General features: G+C 45.6%; 1 protein-coding gene across 1 annotated transcript in view; it reads right to left on the minus strand.

The window, feature by feature from the left end:
* Window positions 1-1,793: 1,793 nt before the first annotated feature.
* MBOAT1 (membrane bound glycerophospholipid O-acyltransferase 1) overlaps window positions 1,794-23,576 on the minus strand; it is a 55,122-nt gene continuing 33,339 nt past the window's right edge. Inside the window, exons 9-12 of the mRNA XM_080805390.1 lie at window positions 21,404-21,468; window positions 18,816-18,948; window positions 16,611-16,762; window positions 1,794-3,070 (exon numbers count right to left, since the gene is read on the minus strand). Of these exons, the coding sequence (XP_080661516.1) occupies window positions 2,944-3,070; window positions 16,611-16,762; window positions 18,816-18,948; window positions 21,404-21,468 (477 nt within the window). The 3' untranslated portion in view covers window positions 1,794-2,943. The remainder of the gene's footprint in view (window positions 3,071-16,610; window positions 16,763-18,815; window positions 18,949-21,403; window positions 21,469-23,576) is intronic.

A 23,576-nucleotide genomic window follows, 5' to 3' on the forward strand; every position in this document is an offset into this window, starting at 1 on the left:
CAGTAATGTTTTGAAGAATCTTTTTTCCTGAGTAGTTGGTCTCAACAGTGGGCATAAAATATTCAGGACACCATGTTGTAAACATGTGCTGTCATCCAGGCTTCATTGTTCCATTTATGGAGCACAGGCAGAGTAGATTTAACATCATTCTTAAGGGCCCACAGATTTCCAGGAAGGTGAATAAGCATTGGATTCAACTTAGTCAGCAGTTGTATTATCCCCTAACAAGAGTTTCAGCCTGTGCTTTGAAACACTGAAGTCAGGAACTGACTTCTCTGTAGCTGTGAAAGTCCTGGACGGCATCTCCTTCCAACTGAAGGCTGTTCATCTACATTGAAAATCGGCTGTTGAGTGGAGCTTTCTTAACTCTCTCAGCTTCGTTAACTCTCTCAGCTCGATCTTCTGGAGACCTTCCTGCAACTTCTCCGTCGGCATCTGCTGCTTCACTTTTCTTTTATGGAGGAGGCTTCTTTCCTTAACCCTCATGAACCCACCTCTGTTGGCTTCAAACTTTCCTTCTGCAGCTTCCTCACTTCTCTCAGCCTTCGCAGAATTGCAGAGTTAGGACCTTACTCTGGATTAGGCTTTGGCTTAAGGGAAAGACATAATAAGCAGTGGTGTTGGGAAAATGGTACCAATAGACTTGCTTGACATCTGGTTGCCATGAATCCTCAATTTCTAAAAAATGCAGTATCTGCAAAGCACAAGGAAGTGACGTGCATAAAAGGAAACAGGCCTGCACTGAATAAAGCCCCTCAATAAGAAAAATGTGCCTAAGAGCCCAGCACTGTCTGACATGTAACACCTATAAGCCCAGATTCCAAAAGCTTGACTTTGATTCCATTCAATAATAAGTAATCTTAGCAGACACTAGAGGGACCAATGGTCCATGTGTGCCCAGGACTGAAGGGTCAGCAGAGTCACTAGCATGACAGGATGGTTGGTCACCCTAGAGATCACCTCCTCTTGCTACCAAAATTCTTCTCTCAGAAATGAAAATGATTAAATACAGTGAAACCTGAATATAAACCACATTCCAAGTTCAAAGATTTCATTGTAACAATACACTTTCTGCCTATGGTGCTGTATACCATTTTTACTAGTGTGTATTTTTCTGGGTCTTGAGCCTCAAAATGTTCCTGTTGGAAAAAGATCCAGACAGATTTTAAGCATCTATATCCCCTCCTCCATAACATCCTTCGTGGACCACAAGGTAGGATTGCCTCAAGGTTACCTGGGTAAATTGGGGTGAGCCTCAAACACTGGCCAAAATGTGCTTCTTTTTATCCATTATCTTATTCTTTTTATCCATTATCTTATATAAGGCCTAGAGTTCAGGTTCTAGTATTCTCCCCCAGCACCATACAACCTCTTCAAGGGACAAGCCATCACTTCACATGTCATTGTCCTAAGAGAAGAAGTAGAAGGATACCTCTTGGAAATGCCAACTGCCAGCAGCTCTCTGGAGACTGTCTGGATTTTAATCTCTGCTTCATTAACTAACTAACTTTGTGACTGTGGGGACAGTAAGCAAACGTCCCTCTGATTCTCCATTTCCTCATCTGTAAAAGGGGGTTTAAGCCTACCTGCAAAGTTGGGAATGAAGATAGGAAATCAAACCAAAAACCCAAACCGTCCAAGTGCCTGACATGGAGGACAAAATGAACATGTTATAAATGCTCAAATCTGAACAAGTAAAACCTTAAGTTTGTGCATATTTGTGGAAACACACAAATATACACACATGCTTCAGAATGTGTGGTCTCCACTCACAGAAACAAAAAATAACCTTTCTGTTCAGAAACTTTTCCTTTATATAGAAACACAGTATTCATTCAGTATGCAACCAATTTTTGACCATCTGATTTGAACAGGTTCTCTTCTCCCAAGGCATTTATTTGAGGGCACACCATTGTAACATGTAATTATCAGCATCACCATTATTGTTTTGCACACTTGATACCATGTTCCTTTCTCCCACATAGAATTACTACCCAAGAGAAGTCCCTGAAAGGAACCACAGCACATTCATAACAAAGATAAAAATGATCTTCAGATGCAACTAAAACAGTCCGATTTCATCAGCTGCAAAATCAGAAAAGTGAAAACCAGCCCACATGTACATCACAGCCATGATCATTCACACCTCTATGAAATGAGGGGAGCAAAGAGAAGCTTCTGTATAATTTTAAATTACCTTTTTTTAAAATTACTTATTTAAAAGACATTTTTCTGCCTTTGATGGTGCAAACATTTGGGTGTTTCTCAAGGCCATCCCTGGGCAAGGCAGAGGGCGCATGTGAAATGGAAAACAGTAGCCCTTCCTAGACTCCTGGGGTACGTGCACAGGAGACTTTCCGATTTCCAATCTTGGCTCAGTTCAAAGAAAAAAGGGAAGCGTTCTATCCCTGCGAGGAAAAAAAAAAACAAAAAACTGCAGCCTACTTCAGGGCATGCCTTTCAGTCCATTGAAGTGTTCACAACAAGTCCTCCTGGCTCTTTCTTGCAGGATCCTCTCCTCCACGGTCTTCTGTGTAGTCACTGTGCTCCAAGGGTCTGCAGCTTTCCGAGGAACAACTGTGTCTGGCTGGGTATGTTCTGGAAGACAAGCTCTGTTGGCAACCACCTTCTGCCTTCTGGAGCAGATGTCCAGGTTCCAGGGGTTGGGAATCATGCCAGAAAAGTAAAGACCCAGCAGCCCAGAATGGCCAGTCTCTGTCTACAAAGCTGGCACAGTCTCCACACCACTCAAATGTCCTCGGAAACATTAAATCAACTGGACATGGCTGACTTAATCATATAAAAGGCTTTATAAAATACTCCCTGCACTTAAAAAAAAAAATGCATGTAAACATCACTTCCAAGTCCCTGGAGAACCCTTGAGTCTTTGATCTCCTCTTTGTGACATTTTGCAGTTTTACTTGCTCGGCTTCCTTGGAGGGATCAGTCTTTTTTTTTCTTATTAACGGAGTTCAGAGTCTGAGGCTGCCTCTGGATATGAGCATGTGGTTTGATTGGCAGAAAGAGTATTATCAGGAGACTTATGATGTGTAAATAAAAATACATGGACCTAGAATAAAACATACACAAAAATTAAATCGCACACAAGGATACAAACGGGAAATGTCGCATGCGTGTGATCACACCATCTGCAGTCCAGCAAGTGACCTGCTTGAGTCCACACCACGGAAACCTCCAGCAGGTGAGCAAGCCACAGAGGGCCAAAGCCACAGGACTGGGTACAGCGAACTCATCAGCCTGTCTGCAGACAGACACACAGTGCTGTCCTGCTGCCAGAAGCAGACGAAGAACATTAATCCCGCGACAGACAGTCAGAATCCCCTAATACTCAAAATATATGAGGATACAGGAAATTGCAAACCCTATATTCTGTTCCCTAGACACAAACGCAGCTTACGCTTTAGCTGATGCACTCAAGCATAAGGGCTTCTTCTTGTGTGTGTTAGGAGCCAGAAGAATCCAGATTTTCAAAGCTTACTCCGTAACTCTGAAAATCGCTTTCATCCAAACTAATAAGAAACAAGTGTTGCTTTTGAGTCTGTGGGACTTTTATTGCGTAAACGTGTTCAGCACGCTGAGCACAGAGTAGACCATACTGGGCGTATCTATAAATGTAATTAATTAGAAACAGCTTGCATTTGTACAATTGTTCTAGATCCTTTTGGAAAGGCTGACTTGGGCTTTCTCCAATGCTGTTTGAAGAGCAAGGGAAAAGTAATGTTAAAAGGAGGGAAAAAGACCCACAATGGATTCATGTGTCATTCCTCAGCTTCTGTGATCATAAGGTCAGGCACATTGGAATCCGATAATTTACTTATCCCTTAAACTTCCCCCCAAATGTCCACAGAATAGTCAAGACTTCTAACAGAAGGGAACACATCTTCGCTCATTCTCTCAATAAGAATTTACTGCTTAGGATGTACAAAGCATTAAACCAGGATCTACAAAAAGGCAAAGCCCCCATCTCTTCCTTCAGGGGGGTGGGAAACAAGACAAGTAGACGAGGGAAGGGTATACTTTCCCCCCACTGAGCTGGAGGACAGGTTTCAAAACGGCCAAGTGGATGTCTCAAACTGTGGATAGTGCTGAACCCTCTGTATACTATGTTTGCCCTACATGTACCTACCTATGGTAGAGTTTATGAATTAGGCACAGTACGAGATTAACAATAACTAATAATGAAAGAGAACAATTATAATCATATACTGTAATAAGTTATGAGAATATGGTCTCTTCTCTCTCAAAATCCAGTACAATGGTATTATACTCACCCTTCTTGTGATGACGGGAGATGATTAAATTAGTAGCGTGGGGCTCTGCCTGACCTTCCGACCAAATACATCAGAAGGAGGATCATTGGTCTCCGGAGAGCAATTGACCATGACCGAAACCATGGAAAGTAAAACTGGGCACGAGGGGCTCCCAGAATCGAACCAGCCCCAGGTAAGTGAGCAACTCATTTACTGTCTAAACCAGAACACTGAGAATGAAAAGGAGTTCTACAGACAGACACACTGGCTCAACAGGTGTAAACTAGGGTTCTCAATAGGCACCCCAGCCTGCACATCTGTATACTTTGCTCTTGCATTTTGCCATAACCTTTCTTATGTGACCAGAGCTATACCGGAACAATTATGTTAGATGAAAGCCAAATATTTTTGGAGTCAAGGGGAAAATATTTCAAACCCCTGGCAAAGTTTAGAGACCTATTCTGACCCGCCATATTTTTCTAAAATTTTAAGACCTATTTTATCTTTTTATTATGGAAAAACAACATTTCTGGAGCACGCTAGGGCTGATCTAGGTACTCCAGATGCACAGGTGAACAAGGCACAGTTCCCACCCTCGAGGACTTTTCATCTACAAAAATATCTATAAAATTCTAACATCCTTGCACGGGAATTTAAGGGTCATCTACTTAATGTATATGGTTTTGCTTTTCAAAATGAGTTCACGGCAAGGTTCTGCTATGGACTAAATATGATGGTATTTGGAGAAGTAGAGCTTGGAGAGGTAATCTGGTTGGGGTGGGGCCCCCATGATGGGATTAGTGCCTTTATAAGAAAATAGAAACCAGAGCAGAAGCTGTCCGTGTGTGTGTGTGTCTCTCTCTCTACCAAGTGAGGGCACAGTGAGAAGGCAGCCTGCCTTAAGCCCAGAAGAGAGCTTCCACCAGAATCTGGGGCGCCTGGATCTTGGACTTCCCAGACTCCACAACGGTGAGAAATTGTTGTTGAATTCACGCAGTCTGTACTTAGTCCTAGCATCCTGAGCAAAGACAGGCTCTTTCATAACACACTGAAGTGCTCACTTGGGACTCATTTACAGCTTAAAAGAAAGAAGATTAGGGAGGAATTTAAAGCTATGAAGTCACGATAGATTGAAAACTGACTACGTTTAAAAATAAAGCACGTTTGAAATTGAAATGTTAAGCCTCGAAGGACAGACTGAGAAGCCGATTTGCATACACCTGCCATTCACTGCCGGTTACACAATTAGCCCCAAGTGGGGAACAGATCTGGAACGTAACCAGACCCACCTCCACTAAAAACGATTCCATTTTCATTTCTTCCATCAGATTCAGTGATTCTCTTAAGAGATGCTGAAAACACTTTTTTTTTTAAATAAAGATTTTACTTATTTATTTAAGAGAGAGAGTGAAAGAGCACAAGCAGAGAGAGCAGTAGAGGGAGAGGGAGAAGCAGGCTCCCTTTTGAGAAGCCATCTCGGATCGCCTCTGGAAACATGTGACTTAAAATTCAAATTAAGATAAAACTGAAAATTCAGTTCCTCAGTCACACTAGCCACATGCGCCCATGGCTAATATGCCGGATGGCATTTCTGTCATTGCAGACACTTCTAGGGGACAGAGCTGATCTGGATAGGGAATGACTCCGTGTGAAGAGAAACGGAAATCTGCTTGGGTGATCTGGATTGGTACCAATCTGATTCTTCCCCTAGAGCCCCTGAGTGTAGGAACCAGCATGCTGTAGTCCGTTACATGCAAGTTATCTCAAACACATCCCTATTTAGCCTGATTGTCCACCAGTAACATTCTTCCCAAATAGCTTCTCCCGAAGAAACGTTCTTTCTACTGCTATAAAGGAACTTTGGGTCTGAAACTCCGGTCCAGCTGTGTGAGTTTTCTTCAATTACCCACTCTGAGTTTCCACTTCCTGCAAGGATAAACAGGCATCCTGATCCCTGCTTCTCTCTCCCCGAACTCACTGCTAGTTACCACAGAGTCTACCTTCTGCCAACACTCATGGCAGTTGGGGCTCAAGTGCCAGACCTCCTCCTAGCACAAGGGGCCTGTCTATGCTGTTCCCTACGTCTGGAGCACAGTGCGGAGTGCTCCAGTTCATGGCTCCCCCACCCGCCCTCCCATCCTCACACATGCTATGTCTGTTTTCACACCTCCTCTGTAGCCCAGGTCTTAGCTCAAAGGCCACTTTCACCCCAAGGCTGCCCTGGATGGCCAGTCTGAGTCAGATCTTTGTACCATTTACTCAGAGAACGATTTCAGTGAGTAGTTATAAATCGGTTCATTAATGCCTGTCTCCTCCATCAAACTAGCCTCTCCATGGGACCAGGACTGATGTCTCTCTTGTTCCCACCACGTTCTCGCCAGCTTCTAGAATGGTGCCCAGCAAATGTAAGGTATGAAATGGTATTGAGTCGAATTTGGTCATTTCTGCTACCACGTGAAGAAAAAAAAAATCACCCACTCAGCACTTAGAATACTGGGGCATAGAGAGGTCTGACTTGCTAGCAAGAGCGCTAACAAAACCAGCTCAATGTTAGACCAGAAAGGGCAAATATTGGCCAGAGGTCACAGATGCAGGGGGCAAGAAGATGGAGCTGTGTGTGAGGGGGCCTGCCCTCAGGGTGAGCATGGAGGGGGAAAGCCAGCTGAGAGCCAGGGCCGAGCAGGTGGTCGGGGGAGGAACCACCTCTCAAAAGAGGGAGCTCAGTGAAGGGGGTTACGGACAGAGAATACCTATCCGAAGAGGGAGCTCACTGAACGGAGGGTACAGTGAGGGGGGCTATGTCTCAAAAGACAGAGCGCAGTGAAAGGAGAGTACAGAGAGGGGAGATATCGCTCAGATGAGGGAGCTCAGTGAAACGGGGTACGGACCGGGGAGATCTCTCAGAAGAGGGAGCTCATGAAGGGAGGCTACTGACAAGGGCAGTAACTCTCAGAAGACGGAGCTCAGTGAAGGGGATAACTGAGAGGGGGAATATCTCTAACAGGGAGCTCAGTGAGGGGGGCTACAGACAGGGGGTTTAGCTCTCAGAAATAGGAACATAATGAGTGTGTGTACTGACAGGGAGGATCTCTCTCAAAAGGAGGAGGTCAGTGAAAGGGGGGGTAGTGCAGGCACAGATCTCCCAGAAGAAGGAGCTCAGTGAACGGATGGTATGCAGAGGGGGACATCATTCAGGAAAGGGAGCTCAGTGAAGGGCGTTACTGACAGGGGAGTATCTCAGAAGAAGGAGCTCACTGAAGGAAGGTACTGACATGGGGGTATCACTCAGAAGAGGGACCTCAGTGAAGGGGGTGTAGTGACAGGGGATTATCTCTCAGAAGCAGGAGATAGTGAAGGGGAAGGTAGTGACAAAGGGGAAATCTCTCACAAGAGGAAACTCAGTGAAGCAGGGCTACTGACAGGGGGAATACCTCTCAGAGGAGGGAGCTCAGGGAAGGAGGGTACTGATAATGGGATATCTTTCAGAAGAGGGAGATCAGGGAAGAGGGAGTAGTAACCAGGGGGGATACCTCTCAAATGAGGGAGCTCATTGAAGGAGGGTACAGAGATGGATATTTCTCAGAAGAGGGAGTTCGGTGAAGGAGAGGTAGTGATAGGATATTCCTCAAAAGAGGGGACTCAGTGAAGATTGAGCAGTGACAGGTATGGAGAGGGGGGATATGTGATATATCTGTATAGTGAAGTCTATAATTTCTTATATATAAGAATTATAATTTATACATATAAGAATTATTTATATATATATATATATATATATATATATATATATATATATATATATATCTGAAACAGTGAAGGGAGGGTATGGAGAGGAGGGATATCTCTCAGAAGAGAGAGCTCAGTGAACAGAGTTACTGACAGGGGTGATACCTCTCAGAAGAGGAAGGTCAGTGAATGGGGTTACTCAGAAGGGGAATATCTCCAACAGGGAGCTCCATGAGGGGGGTTAGCTCTCAGAAGGAACATAGTGTGTGTATCGAAAGGGAAGATATCTCTCAAAAGTGGGAGCTCAGTGAAACGGGGGTAGTGCAGGAAGATATCTCCCAGAAGAGGGAGCTCAACGAAAGGAAGGTACTAACAGGGGGAATATCTTTCAGGAGAAAGAGCTCAGTGAAGGGGGGTTATGAATAGGGGGGATATCTCTCAAAGAGGGAGCTCAATAAAGGGAGGGTGCTGATGGGGGGATATCTCTCAGAAGAGGGAACTCAGTGAAGGGAGGGTATGGAGAGGGGGATATCTCTCAGGAGAGGGAGCTCAGTGAAGGGGGTTATTGACAGGGGAATATCTCAGAAGACACAGCTCATTGAAGGGGGGTACTGACATGGGGGTATCACTCAGAAGAGGGAGCTCAGTGAAGGGAGGGTATTGACAGGGGGAATATCTCTCAAAAGAGGAGCTCAGTAAAGGAGGGGTACTCTTAGGGGGTTATCTCTCAGGAAAGGGAGCTCAGTGTACGGGGGTACTAAGAGGGGGGATATCTCTCAGAAGAGGAAGTTCAGTGAAAGGAGGGTATGGATAGGGGGATATTTCTCAGGAGAGGGAGCTCAGTGAAGGGAGGGTACTTGCAGGGGGATATCTTTCAGGAAAGAGAACCCAGCGAAGGGGGTTACTAACGGGGGGAATCTCCGAAGAGGGAGCTCAGTGAGGGAGGGTAGGGAGTGGGGGGGGCTACGTTTTAGAGGAGGGAGCTCAGTGAAGGGGGGTACTGACGGGGGGATATCTCTCAGAGGAGGGAGCTCAGTGAAGCGGGGGTAATAACGGGGGATAGCTCTCAGAAGAAGGAGCTCAGTGAAAGGAGGGTAGGGAGCTAGTGAAGGGGAGGTAGTGACAGGAGGGATAGTTCTCAGAAGAGGGAGCTAAGTGAAGGGCAGGGTAGTGACAAAGGAGAAATCTTTCAGAAGAGGGAACTCAGAGAAGGGGGGGGTAGTAACAAGGGGGATACCTCTCAAATGAGGGAGCTCACCGAAGGGGGCTACAGAGATGGGTATCTCTCAGAAGAGGGAGTTCAGTGAAGGAGAGGTAGTGATAGGATATCCCTCAAGAGGGGGGCTTAGTGGGTTGAGTAGTGACAGGGAGGGTATGGAGAGGGGGGATATGTGATGTATCTGTATAGTGAAGTCTATAATTTCTTATCAATAAGTATTTTAATTTATATATATAAGAATTTCTTGTATATAAGAAGTATATGAAACAGTGAAGGGAGGGTATGGACAGGAGGGATATCTCTCAGAAGAGGAAGCCCAGTGAAGGGGGGTAGTAACAAGGGGATAGCTACCAGAAGACGGAGCTCAGTGAAGGGGGCTTACTAACAGGAGGGATATCTCTCAGAAGATAGATGTATCTCAGAAGGGTACTAACCCGGGGGCATCTCAAAGAAGGAGGAGTTCAGTGAAGGGGTTACTGACAGAAGAGGAAGCTCAATGAAGGGGGTTAACGACTGGGGATACCAAAAGAAGAGGGAGCTCCGTGAAGGGAGGGTACTGAGAGGGGTGATATCTCTCAGAGAGTGACCGGGGGGGATATCTCTCAGAAGAGGGAGCTCAGTGAAGTGGGGTTACTCACATGGAGGTAATCACTCAGGAAAGGGAGCTCAGTGAATGAGGGTACTAAGAGGGGGGATATCTCTCAGAAGAGGGAGCTCAGTGAAGTGGGGTTACTCACATGGAGGTAATCACTCAGGAAAGGGAGCTCAGTGAATGAGGGTACTAAGAGGGGGGATATCTCTCAGAAGAGGGAGCTCAGTGTAGAGAGGGTACTCACAGGGGGACATCTTTCAGGGAAGAGAGCTCAGTGAAGGGGGTTCCTAACAGGGTGGGTATCTCAGAAGAGGGAGCTTGGTGAAGGGCGGTACTGAGAGGGGGATATCTCTCAGAAGAAGGAGATCAGTGAAGGGAGGGTACTGACATGGGGGATATCTCTGAGGAGGCGGCTCAATGAAAGGGGGTTATCGCAGGTGGGATATCTCTCAGAAGAGGGAGCTCAGTGAACAGAGGGTAGGGTGAGGGGGGATATCTATCAGAGGAAGGAGCTCAGTGAAGGAGGATAGTGATGAGGGGTTATGTCTCAGAAGAGGGAGCTCAGTGAAGAGGGTTAGTCAGAGGGGGAATATCTCTGAGAGGGAGCACAGTGACGAGGGTTACCTAGAGAGGAGTTAGCTCTCAGAAGAAGGAACATAGTGAATTCAGGTACTGACAGGGAGGATATCTCTTAGAAGAGGGAGCTCGGTGAAGGGAGGGTACTCAGAAGGGGAATATCTCCAATAGGGACCTCAGTGAGGGGGGTTATGGAGAGGGGTGAGAGCTCTCAGAAGAAGGAACATATCGAGCATGTGTACTGACAGGGAGGGTATCTCCCAAAAGAGGGACTCGGTGAAAGGGGGTAGTGCAGGGAGATTTCTCCCAGAAGAAGGAGCTCAGTGAAAGGAAGGTAGTAACAGGGGGGATGTCTTTCAGAAGAAGGAGCTCAGTGAAGGGGGTTATGAATAGGGAGGTTATCTCTCAAAGAGGCAGCTCAGTAAAGGGAGGGTACTGACGGGGGGGGGGGAATATCCCTCAGAAGAGCAGGCTCAGTGAAGGGAGGATATGGAGAGGGGGATATCATTCAGGAAAGGGAGCTCAGTGAAGGGGGGTACTGCCAGGGGGGTATCACTCAGAAGAGGGAGTTTAGTGAAGGGGGTATAGTGACAGGAGAATATCTCTCAGAAGAGGGAGCTCAGTGAAGGGGTGGTACTCACACAGGGGTTATCATTCAGGAAAGGGAGCTCAGTGAATGGGGGTACTAAGTGGGGATATTCCTCAGAAGAGGGAATTCAGTGAAGCGAGGGTATGGAGAGGGGAATATCTCTTAGGAGGGGGAACTGGTGAAGGGAGGGTACTCACAGGAGGATGTCTTTCAGGAAAGAGAGCTCAGTGAAGGGAGTTACTTACAGGGGGTATCTCAGAAGAGGGAGCTCAGTGAAGGGGGTTACTCAGGGGGGGGAATATCTCCAATAGGGAGTTCCGTGAGGGGGGTTACATAGAGGGGGAGTGAGCTCTCAGAAGAAGGAACATAGTGAGTGTGTATACTGACAGGGAAGATATCTCTCAAAAGAGGGAGCTCAGTGAAAGTAAGGTAGTAACAGCGGTATCTTTCAGAAGAAGGAATTCAGTGAAGGGGAGCTATGAATAGGGGGATATCTCTCAAAGAGGCAGCTCAGTAAAGGGAGGGTACTGACGGGGAGATATCTCTCAGAAGAGCGAGCTCAGTGAAGGGAGGGTATGGAGAGGGGGATATTTCTCAGGAGAGAGAACTCAGTGAAGGGGTTACTGACAGGGGAGTATCTCAGAAGAGGGAACTCATTGAAGAGGGCTACTGACAGGGGGGAATCACTCAGAAGAGGGAGCTCAGTGAAGGGAGGGTAGGGAGTGGGGGGATATCTTGCAGAAGAGGGAGATCAGGGGAGGGTAGTGACAAAGGGGAAATCTCTCAGAGGAGGGAGCTCAGTAAAGGAGGGTACTGATAGGGCCATGTCTTTCAGAAGAGGGAGCTAGTGAAGGGGGCGTAGTGACAGGAGGGATAGTTCTCAGATGAGAGAGCTCAGTGAAGGGCAGGGTAGTGACAAAGGAGAAATCTCTCAGAAGAGGGAGCTCAAGGGAAGGGGGGGCAGTAACCAGGGGGATACCTCTCAAATGAGGGAGCTCATTGAAGGGGGGTACAGAGATCAATATCACTCAGTAGAGGGAGTTGGGTGAAGGAAAGGTAGTGATAGAGGGGATGTCCCTCAAAAGAGGGGGCTCAGTGAAGGTTGAGTAGTGACAGGAAGGGTATGGAGAAGAGGGATATGTGATGTATCTGTATAGTGAAGTCTATAATTTCTTATATATAAGAATTATAATTTATACATATAAGAATTTCTTATATATAAGAAGTATCTGAAACAGTGAAGGGAGGGTGTGGAGAGGAGGGATATCTCTCAGAAGAGGAAGCTCAGTGAGGGGGGGGTAGTAACGTGGGGGATCTCTCTCAGAAGACGGATCTCAGTGAAGGGGGGGTACTAACAGGAGGGATATCTCTCAGAAGAGAGGTGTATCTCAGAAGGGTACTACCCTGGGGGACAGCTCTCAGAAGATACCTCTCTCAGAAGGGTACTAACCCGGGGATATCTCTCAGAAGAAGGAGTTTAATGAAGGGGGTAGTCACAGGGGTTAGCTCTCAGAAGCAGCAGCTCAGTGAAAAGAGGGTAGGAAGAGGGGGTATATCTCTCAGAAAAGGGGGGAAGATCAGTGAAGGGAGGGTACTCACAGGGGGATATCTTTCAGGAAAGAGAGCTCAGTGAAGGGGGTTACTGATGGGGGGTGGTATCTCAGGAGAGGAAGCTCAGGGAAAGGGGGTTACTAAGGGGGCGTATATCTCAGAAGAGGGACCTCAGTGAAGGGAGGGTAGGGAGTGGGGGATATCTCTCAGAAGAGGGAGCTCAGTGAAGCAGGGGTACTGACCAGGGCGATACCTCTCAGAGGAGGGAGCTCAGTGAGGGGGGTAAGTGACAGGGGGGATATCTTTCAGAAGAGAGAGATCAATGAAGGGAGGGGGGTGGTATACCTCTCTGATAGTGACTAGGCAGTATCTCTCAGAAGATGTAGCTTGGCAAAAGGGCAGTAGTGACAGGGGGATATCTTCCAGAAGAGGAAGCTCACTGAAGGGGAGGGTAGTGACAAAGGGAAAATCTCTCAGGAAAGCGAGCTCAGTGAATGGGGGTACTAAGAGGGGGGATATCTCTCAGAAGTGGGAGCTCAGTTAAGGGAGGGTAGGGAGAGGGGGAATATCTCTCAGAAGATGGAGCTCAGTGCAGGGGAGGTAGTGACAGAGGAATATCTCTGAGAAGAGGGAGCTCAGTGAAGGGGGTACTGACTGGGGATATCAAAAGAAGAAGGAGCCCTGTGAAGGGAGGGTACTGAGAGGGGTGATATGTCTCAGATAGTGACAGGGGGATATCTCTAGGAAGAGGGAGCTCAGTGAATGGGGGGTACTGATGGAGGTTATCTCAGAAGAGGGAGCTCTGGTAAGGGAGAGTACTGACAGGGAGGATCTCTCAGAAGACGGAGCTTAGTGAAGTGAGGGTACTGATGGGGGGGATATCTCTCAGAAGAGGGACCTCAGTGAAATGGAGGTACTGATGGGCATATCTCTCAGAAGTGGGAGCTCAGTGAAGGGAGGGTAAGGATATGTGGCATATCTCTCAGATAGTGACAGGGGGGATATCTCTTCCGAAGAGGGAGCTCAACGAAGGGATACTCACAAGGGTGATATCTCTCAGGAAAGGCAGCTCAGTGAAGGGGGTTACTGACAGGGAAGTATCTCAGAAGAGGTAGTTTAATGAAGGGGAAGTACTGAGAGGGGGTATCTCTCAGAAGAGGGAGCTCAGTGAAGCAGGGGTACTGACAAGGGGAATATCTCTCAGAAGAGGGAGTTCAGTGAAGGGGGGGTAGTTACAGGGGGGATATCCCTCAGAAAAGGGAGCTCAGTTAAGATTGAGTAGTGAAAAGGAGGGTATGGAGAGGTGGGTATCTGATATATCTGTATAGAGAAGTCCATAATTCTTATATATAAAAGAAATTCTCATATATATAAATAATATGTAAGAAATATCTGATACAGTGAAGGGAGGGTATGGAGAGGGGGGCTATCCCTCAGAAGAGGCAGCTCAGTGAAGGGGGTGTAGTGACCAAGGGGAAATCACTCAGAAGAGGGAGCTCAGTAAAGAGGGGGTACTGACAGGGAAGTGTATTTCAGAAGAGGGAGCTCAGTGTAGGGAGGGTATGGAGAGGGGGGATATCTCTTAGAAGAGGGAGCTCCATGAAGGGAGGTTACTAACAGGCAGGATCTCTCTCAGAAGAGGGAGCTTGGTGAAGGGGGTTAGTGACAGGGGGATACCTCTCAGAAGAGGGAGCTCAGTGAAGGCGGGGTAGTGATAGGGGGATAACTTTCAGATGAGGGAGTTCAGTGAAGGTGGGTATTTAGATGGGGGATCTCTCTCTTAGAGGGAGCCCAGTGAAAGGGAGTGTAGTGACAAAGGGGAAATCACTCAGTAGAGGAAGCTCAGTGAAGGGAGGTACTGAGGGGGTTATCTCTGAGGAGGGAGCTCAGTGAAACGGGGGTACTGACGGGGATATCTCTCAGAAGATGGTGCTTAGTGAAAGGGGAGTAGTGACAGGGGACATATCTCTCAGAAGAGGGAGCTCTTGAAGGGGGGGTAGTGACGGGGGGATATCTCTCAGAAGCAGCAGCTCAGTGAAAGAAGGGTAGGGAGAGGGGGGATCTCTCTTAGGGAGCTCAGTGAAGGGGAGGGTAGCGACAAAGGGAAAACCTCTCAGAAGAGGGGTGCTGACAGTGGGGATATCTCTAGAAGAGGGAGGTCAGTGAACAGAGGTTAGGAAGAGGGGGGATAGCTCTCAGACACTGACAAGGGGGATATCTCTCAGAAGAGGGAGCTCAGTTAAGGTTGAGTAGTGACAAGGGAGGGTATGGAGAGGGGGGATATCTGATATATCGTATAGTAAAGTCTATAGTTCTTACATATAAGAAATTCTTACGTATATAAATTATAAATTCTTATATATGAGAAATATCTGATATAGTGAAGGGAGGGTATGGAGAGGGGGGATATCTCTCAGAAGAGGGAGATCAGTGAAGGGGGTTACTTACAGGGGGATATGAGGAAAGGGAGCTCAGTGAATGGGGCGGTTCAGATAGGATCTCTCTCCGATAGCGGCATGGGTCATATCCCTCAGAAGAGGGAGCTCCGTGAAGGGAGGGTACTGACTGGGACAATATCTCTGAGAAGCAGGAGCTCAGTGAAGGGAGGTACTGATGGGGGATATCATCAGAAGAGGGAGCTCTGTGAAAAGAAGGTATGGAGAGGGCGGTTATCTCTCAGATAGTGACAGGGGGAAATCTTTCAGAAGAGGGAGCTCAGTGAGAGGGTGTAAGGAGAGGGGGGCCGTCTCTCAGGAGGGGAAGTTCAGTGAAGGAGGGTTAGTGCCGGGGGCATATTTCTCAGAAGGTGGCGCTCAGAAGGCAGGTACTGACAGGGCGTTCTCCCTCAGCAGAGGGAGCTCAGTGAAGTGGGGGGTACTTACAGGGGGGATTTCTCTCCGAAGAGGGAGCTCGATTTCAATGTTCTTACTCCAGAGCTGAAAGGGTTCGTGCTCCTCCCTCTGTAGCAGCTACACTCTACGCTCCTGTTGCTGAAGACCAGAATTCTTCGGGCTATTCTGGCATCCCCCGTCTAGAAACTTCTGCGCATAAACCAGCTCAGCTTCCACGTCTTACTGACGTAACTCCTGCCAGCTACGTGGTGGTACAGAAACAGACTTCCCTCCACCCTCTTTTCCTATAACCTGGGCGGGGGAGAAACAATCTCTCTGCTTCTAGACCTCGCTATCTGTGTACTGAGTAGGAAAAGCCGCTCTGATCGTTTGACCCGTGGGATGACGACGAGGAAACCCCCCTGAGGAGTAGGGCCTGTTTGCGTTGTTCGGTTTTGAAGCAGAGCTAGAACTTCAGAATGACCTCCAAAAGCCGGGGCAAGCTCTCAGTCAGTGCCCACCGAGTACAGACCGTATGCCGGGGGCTAGGCTGAGCCCTTTGCAACGTTTCCTTCATTTCAATCCTAAAATGGCCCTTTGTGAATGAGTTTACTCTTAACCTCACTAGTAGGTGAGAAAAGCCAGGTAAGAGCTTCATCACTTGCCCCAGGTCACACAACCACCTGGCAATAGTAGAAAAACTATCAACCTGAGTGAAATAATAAAAGTAAGTGAGAGAACAGGTTTAGAGTTCCTCAGCACCCCTGGGGGTTGAATATAAAGGCCTGGCATCTCGGGTCTGGTCTGGGCCATCTCTTCCGCTCCACCCCCCAGCTCACACCATAAATTCCTCACCTGAACCCCAGCTGCTATCCGCCTCTGTCCTGCTCTCAGGAATGCCCTCCGAGACTCCAACATAGCCTGACCCCGGGAAGAAGAAGAAGCAAGGGCAGCACATTCACCCTCTTGAGTTTATAATCCAGACGTAGCCCTTCAAATTCATGGGCCTAGCATCCCTTCAGTATGTCGGGAATGTCCAAAGGGTTGCCCACCACCAGCTTCACTCAGGTGTACTGCTGTGTGTCTGCTGGGATCCCTCAGATAAGCATCTCCTCTCGAAGCTGTCTATGGACATTTTCACGTCGAAGCTGTATTTAGAAGCTCTTAATACGGAGTGATCCAGTTCACCGACCCCCAAGCCAAACACAGAACAGATCAGGGTACGAATCAGCAGCTGAGAACAATGGAAACTCACTTGTATAAGCTGATGGTTGGCTCCACGGCTAACATGACGAAGGGTGCGACGGTGTAAGAGACAGCCAGCTGAGTGACTGCCCAGGTGACCACATCATATGCAGCCTGGAGGGCTTTTGAGGAACGGAAGTAATGGCGGAAGTTGTTCCTCACCTGCAAGCCAAGGAAGGCAAAACCGGGGGTGGGGGGTGGGTATGAGAAATAAAAACTTTCATTTTGTGCACGTAGGCCGTATACTTCAGGAATATAGGTGATCCAAAGTACCATTATGGTTTTATTATTATTATAAAAATAGATATTTATGTCCAAAGAACAAAGAACCAAGCCAAAAGATTTATTTTTTGGACCTCTCCTCAGAAAAAAGCACTGTTTATAAACTTGGCACATAACCTTCCAAGCCTTTCTCTACTCATACATACCCATATTTGTATTTTCACTGATGGCATGGATTTTCTAGCCTTTTTTTTTCCACTTAGTAATGCATCAAAAATCTTATTCCATGTCAGCAAATATTAATCTGATACAATTTTAGTTATGGAAAAATTCATTTTCCCATAATTAATTTGTAGGGACTAGATGGGCCTCCAGAAAGAAACCTAATTCCCAGATCCAAGAATCAAAGGCACAGCTAAAACAATGGCAGGCTCTGAGGTAGGTTAAAAACTCCTTCTTGGCCCCAAGTTCAAGAGAGAGCCAGAGCTCCCTCCAGTGGGAATGCATGAGTGGCATCAGAAAGCCCATAAGACACTACATTACTGAGTTCATTCTCCTGGGAATCCTGTTCTAGCAACCCTCTCTACCCTCTACCTAACTCATTTGTGAAAAATATTTCCAGGCCATCCAAAAGAAAGGCTTGCTATAAATCAATGCTTTTATACCAGCTGAGAAGACAGCTAAAGACATCTTCAGGAATAATACTCTGGATATATTAATAAAATTCTGGTCCTTGTTTTAATGTGTCCTGGCCATCTGTTCTTTACTTTTATAATCTAAGTAGGTAGATGAATGGGAGAAGAGAAAATGTGTTGTTTCCCCCGTACAATACATACTTTATTTGAAAAGTACACTGATCAGCATAAGTTGTAATCATCATTCTTCTTCACAGATATATTCCAGCAAACGTTCACCTAACTAAAACGGGAATTCCGCGGGGAAGGGACTCTTGTTCACTGCGGTATCCCAGTGCCTAGAACCCAAACTGGCACATTAGGCGGGCTTTGGAAATATTCACAGAATACATGAATTAAAGAATGAGTGAATAGCTCTGTTGGTGCTCCTCAATTCACACCCAAAATAGAGTTTGACAAATGTCATTAAAAATTCCTGGCATCTGAATAAGGAAAGTCACGATCATTTTCAAATTGCGACTAAATCAAATACAAAACCCTATTTGACAATCAGAGCATGCTGAGCTGCAATTTCTTACATACATGCTCATCTCGTTCTTTAAGGGCAGGCATATCTTTCATGTCTTCATCATCCTGCTCTATACCCAGCAGATGACAGAAACACTCTAGGACAAACTGAAGGCTACCCCAAAAACCTAGAGAACCAAATTTATAAAATTCACAAAGAATTTTACACAAATTTACTGGATCAGGCCTGAAAGCATACAAAGTTAGAACAATCTGACAACACAGTTCCTGTGGCTACAAGTTTACCGTCTGCACAGACTGTGAATTATTTCTAAGCTTAGGCTAATGAACTGAGAAATGAATAATAAGCGAAATGAAGCCTATAGAGCCCCAATTACTAATCTTCACCTGTATTCGGCAGACTTTTCTGTTTAATGATTAAAAATGTTCTCAGCCTCTATAGAGATAGGTCCCTGGTGGTTCAGTCAGCTGAGCATCCAACTCTTGGTTTCGGCTCAGGTCATGATCTCAGGGTTGTGGGATCAAGGCCCACATTGGGCTCCATGCTTAGCACAGAGTCTGCTTGTCCTTCTCCCTCAACCCCCCCAACCCCACTCATGTGCTTACATGCTCTCTCTCACACATCTTTTTTAAAAAGTTCTCATCTTTTTAAGGTATTACACATTCATTACTCCTAAAATTCCTCTTGTTTTGCAAACACCGCCTATAAATAACATGTAGATAGTTCGTTTTATGGTCCACAATTCCTGTATATCGAAGTAGTTCTCTAATGGTGAACATAGAGGCATCAGATGATTAAGGAAAAGCTCCTATAATGAAAAGAAGCTTACCGTTCTAGCTGCTACTGTGACGAGGATTCCAGTTAAGAAGGTAAAATAGTATCCAGGATAGACACCATGCCACAGGGCAGACAAGATGAAGGTTAGCACCGTGGGGTACCAAGGAACCCGTTCATAGCATACTCTATGAAGAGAGGAGGCACGAGTCACAGGTCAGACCAGAAGCGTCTACCTACACTTGCATCTCCAGACCATGCAAAAATCATCTCATCAATTCCCTATCAGGGACTTTCAATACAATCCCAACAGCGTGAATTCCATGTCCTGAATGCTACCAGACAGGCCATTCACAGTCTAATCATTTGGGGAGAGGAATATGAAGTTTCAACCTTTGATCTAAATGGAACTAAATGATCTAGACACCATCATACTATATCTAATAATTTAATTATATAAATCTAATATTATATCTAATATTTATTTAAATCTAATTATATCTAATAAAAGTCCAAGTGGTCACTCTATGCCTTATAGAAACTTATTCCACCAATACTCTAATCTATCAGGAATACTTACGGTTAAGTGCCACTGGCACTAAAAATTTTTATCAGGATAGCATCTTTAGAGGCGGATATCCTCATCTAATCAAAATTAATTCATCTTTCCAACCTGGCCCCCTTGCCACCAAACTAGCCAACACAGCAAACCTTTTCCTCTCTCTTGGCAATGACTCTAGCACAAAATCAGTGTGTCAGCTACATGACTTTTCAGGTCTTACAGTGCCCATGGGATTTCAATCCATGAATTTGCTTTAAAAAGTGATATTTTGAGGGTCTAGAAGTTGTCTGCAGATAACCTGGAGATCTTTGACCCTTGGTTGTTTATTAAAAGAAATTCAATCTACAAATCGCCAATGGCATTATGTGGTTTACTAAACAAGAGGACCCAAATACAAAATGAAATAGGAATTCAAAAGTAAACACCAATGCAGCTCTGTATGGGTTGTCAAAAGTAACCGACTTAAACCCAGACCAGAGATTATGGTTCCCTTTTCATACAAAGAAAGAATGCACCTGGGGAGAGAAACACAGGACTGGGATGTCCCTTGCAATGTTTCTTTAAAATGGGGTAGTTTGCCCAGGTATTTGTTTTTTTTTTTTTTTTTAAGATTTTTATTTATTTATTTGACAGAGAGAGATCACAAGTAGGCAGAGAGGTAGGCAGAGAGAGAGGGAAGCAGGCTCCCTGCTGAGCTGAGAGCCCGATGCGGGGCTCAATCCCAGGACCCTGAGATCATGACCTGAGCCAAAGGCAGTGGCTTAACCCACTGAGCCACCCAGGCGCCCAACCCAGGTATTTGCTTCTTACACTCTTTATCATTAGTACTAATAAGATATTTCATTTTCTAAAATGAATTTTTAATATTTTTTTCATTTATTATGGGCTCATGTATGTTCAGTCATCTTAGAACATAAACTCCTAATGGAGATGGTAGGACTCTTGGTACACTGGGATTACCCAATATACAGAAATGGAGTTTTATGCTAAAATTATTGTCAAAATACAGGGCTCCTGGGTAGCTCGGTCAGTTAAACATCTGCCTCCAGCTCAGGTCATGATCCCAGAGTCCTGGGATCAAGTCCTGCATTGGGCTCCCTGCTCAGCAGGGAACCTGCTTCTCTCCCTCTCCCTCTCTGTTACTCCTCCTGCTTGTGCTCTTTTGCTCTCTGTCAAATAAAAGCTTTAAAAATAAAAAAGTATTGACAAAATTAATGGCAGCAATAGGTGCAAATTTTCCAAAATCGCATGTTCAGATCAACCTTCAGATTATAGTGCATGAGCTTACTTTGGAGTTGTTACTATACCTTGTCTCTTACCCCCACGTTGTGACCTGTGAAAAACGCTATGGATCAAAAACAGGATCTCCAGCCTGATAGTTTCATACTCTCTCTGCACTCATAAGATAGGAATATACAGTAGCTAGAGTTTGTTGCTTTGAGGATAGCATATTACTAGTTCTATACTAAGTGAGGTTTCCAATTTTGGAATGTGTAGAGAAACAAAAGGACAAAAACATGAACAAAAAACACAGAGTGAAAAAGCATAACTATCTGGGGTACCACAAAGCCTTTAATGCTAGGTGTAAATGGAGATCATCAGTGATCTGATGCTGACATTGACCCTGCTTGACGTCTGAGTGATGTATCCTCCTCTAGGTAAGAGGGGGCACAACACAGAGGTTTAAGAGCCCAGCCCTGGAGACGGTCTGTTGGGGCTCTTCTCTAGTCCTCATCGGCTGCGTGACTCTGGGCAAGTGACATAACCTCTCTGTGTTTCACTTTCCTCATCTGTACAGTGGGGCTAACTATCAACCTCCCATGGGATTGCTATGAATAGGAAGTGAGCGGCTGGTACCCAGGAACAACACTATGAAGAGATCCGATAAAATAAATACACTGCATTGTGACCTCCCCACATCACTCCTTTCCTACTTTCCCGCTTCCAGGGCACAGACGTTCATACAAAACAAAAGTGTCGGGTGACCGCATCACGGCCGGCGGAGCAGCCGGTCATCTGGTGACTTCCATCTAAACATACCCCGGTGCCATGAGGGATGAGGTCATTTGTATTTTCCTTACCGCTTTAGCCAAGTCGCTGTCTGAATATTCCAGTTTTCTAAGTACATTTTGAAACTTGTGGCAGTCTAGAAAGAAGAAAACGACACCTATCATTAGCTTTAAAAATACCCCAAGGAATGGAAAGTCATCCCCAGAATTTCCCTGGCAGCCCGAGATGTGCTATTTCAACGGAGACTCCTCCGTCAAGAGTAAATCAGCTGTTCCATCCTACACAGTAAAATTTTCCGGTATTTGTAAGGTTGACTTTGCACCAGAACTTGGCTTGCAAAGTCTTCATTTCCCTCAAAATTTATTTTCAAGTTATAGGAAGACTGAAGAAATGTCCTGTAGGTTCTTCCTCCACTCTGGTTAAAAAAAAAAAAAAAAAAAAAAATTTTTTTTTTAAGTCATCTGAGTTTTAAAACTAAACACTCTCAAAGAGGCTTTGCCGCAGGAAAACTTTAATTGTGCCATTTTAGGGCCTTCCTGGAGACAGCCTAAATTTGTCATCATTCGCTATGTAGCCATCTATAAACTTGTGAACTTATTCTACAAACAGCCACTCAGGTTCAAATGTTTCCAGTTGTATTTAGAATAGTGAGCGATTTCATGCACGAAGGGGTCTCAATACAAAAAAAAAGAAAACAAACATCATCCAACTGGCAATGATACAGGTACCAAAGAAGAGAGATTCTAAAATAAGGCATCAAGTGGGTTTTCTCATTAAATAAATGTTAATTAATTAAAATTTTTCTTTAAAAAAGGTCTTATCAAAGGCTGGTATTAGAAAGCATAAAGCAAACATTCAAGAAGCGGAATTCCTAATAAAGGTGGAAGTGCCACTTTTTTCTATTTCAACCATAAGAAAATCTTAGCCCACACACTGACTGGCCTAACACAGTATGTTTGGAAAGGAGGAGAGAGATGATGGATGGATGGATGGATGGATGGGTGGATAGATGGATGGATGGATGGAGCTAAATAGATAGAGGCTAGATATTGTATTATGACTTTTTATTTCAAAACCCTGAAGGGTGTTATTTACGTCTACTGGCTAATGTTATATGCACAGCTTCAATATACCTTCGCTAAATCAGATTTCCTTGGTTTTCCTTAGCTCTTTGCTATGAACTCTACTGAATATGCAAACTCCCCCTCTAGTTTTAATAATAAGGATATAACTTCATAACTTAGCCCTTTGCCCAGACCACAGCCCCAAAGCGAAAGGACTGTGTCTTGGTGTACTGGTGGGCAGCCAAAGGCAAAAGGGAGCCTCTGGAAAGTATAAGTATCCACAGCGCTCTGAGGCAGCCAGCAGTGATCCAAGACTTCTGAGGAAGAGAAAGTTTTAGTGGGAAAAGGGAGCAAAGTCATAACACATTTGGACTGCCTCGGATCGTCATCTGGATAGAAAGGAGAACCTTGCAGATTATCTACACTGCTTTTCCAAAAATGAGAAAGGTGGTCCCGGAGGCTGCAACTTGGTTTAAGCCAGTTAAGATGAAGAGATAACTCGGGCATCAAGAAGGTGGAGAACGTCCACCATGTCTCCTTCTGGCCAAGTGTCCATCTAATGGGAAGCAAGTGGTCAGTCACCACATTCCTGGTTTCTTGCTCTAAATGCACATTCCCCTCCTGCTCACTCTCCAGCGGCGCCCTGCCTGCCCTGTGGTGGGTGGAAAACCACGACCAACAGCACGTCTGAGTCACCCGGCTAGAGATCGGTCCTACTGTAAGTTGACAACCCTGTTCTTACTCCCACCCAGCAGCAAGGAGGAAAGGGTCAAGGACGGAGCCTTCCACTCTGCTCACAAGGCCAGGAAAATCAAGAATGATGTGCCCCCAAGAGCCCACCTCTGAAGACATCTTCAGAGGTGTGGTCCAAGAACAAAGCCAGTGAAAGACAAAAACCACTTGGATTCTAGTGGCCTAAAAGCTGTGTGCCACGGCCGTTCTCCTTAAAAGCAGCTGGATTAGAAATGTTTTAAAAGGGAGCACAGAGAATGTCTGCAATATTAAAAATCTAAATACAGGCTTCCCATCTGCACTCTTGACTGAAGAAAGTAGACCGTGAAACAAGAGAAAACGACATTTGTACTTTCTAGTTGAGAGAACAGGAACGTAAACAACAGAAAGATCTTCCTGGCTCTTTTTCAGATGTCTGCATGTCATGCCTTGAACCTTTACAACTGTC

The sequence above is a fragment of the Martes martes genome, assembly GCF_963455335.1.
Source record: "Martes martes genome assembly, chromosome: 6".
NCBI lineage: Eukaryota > Metazoa > Chordata > Mammalia > Carnivora > Mustelidae > Martes > Martes martes.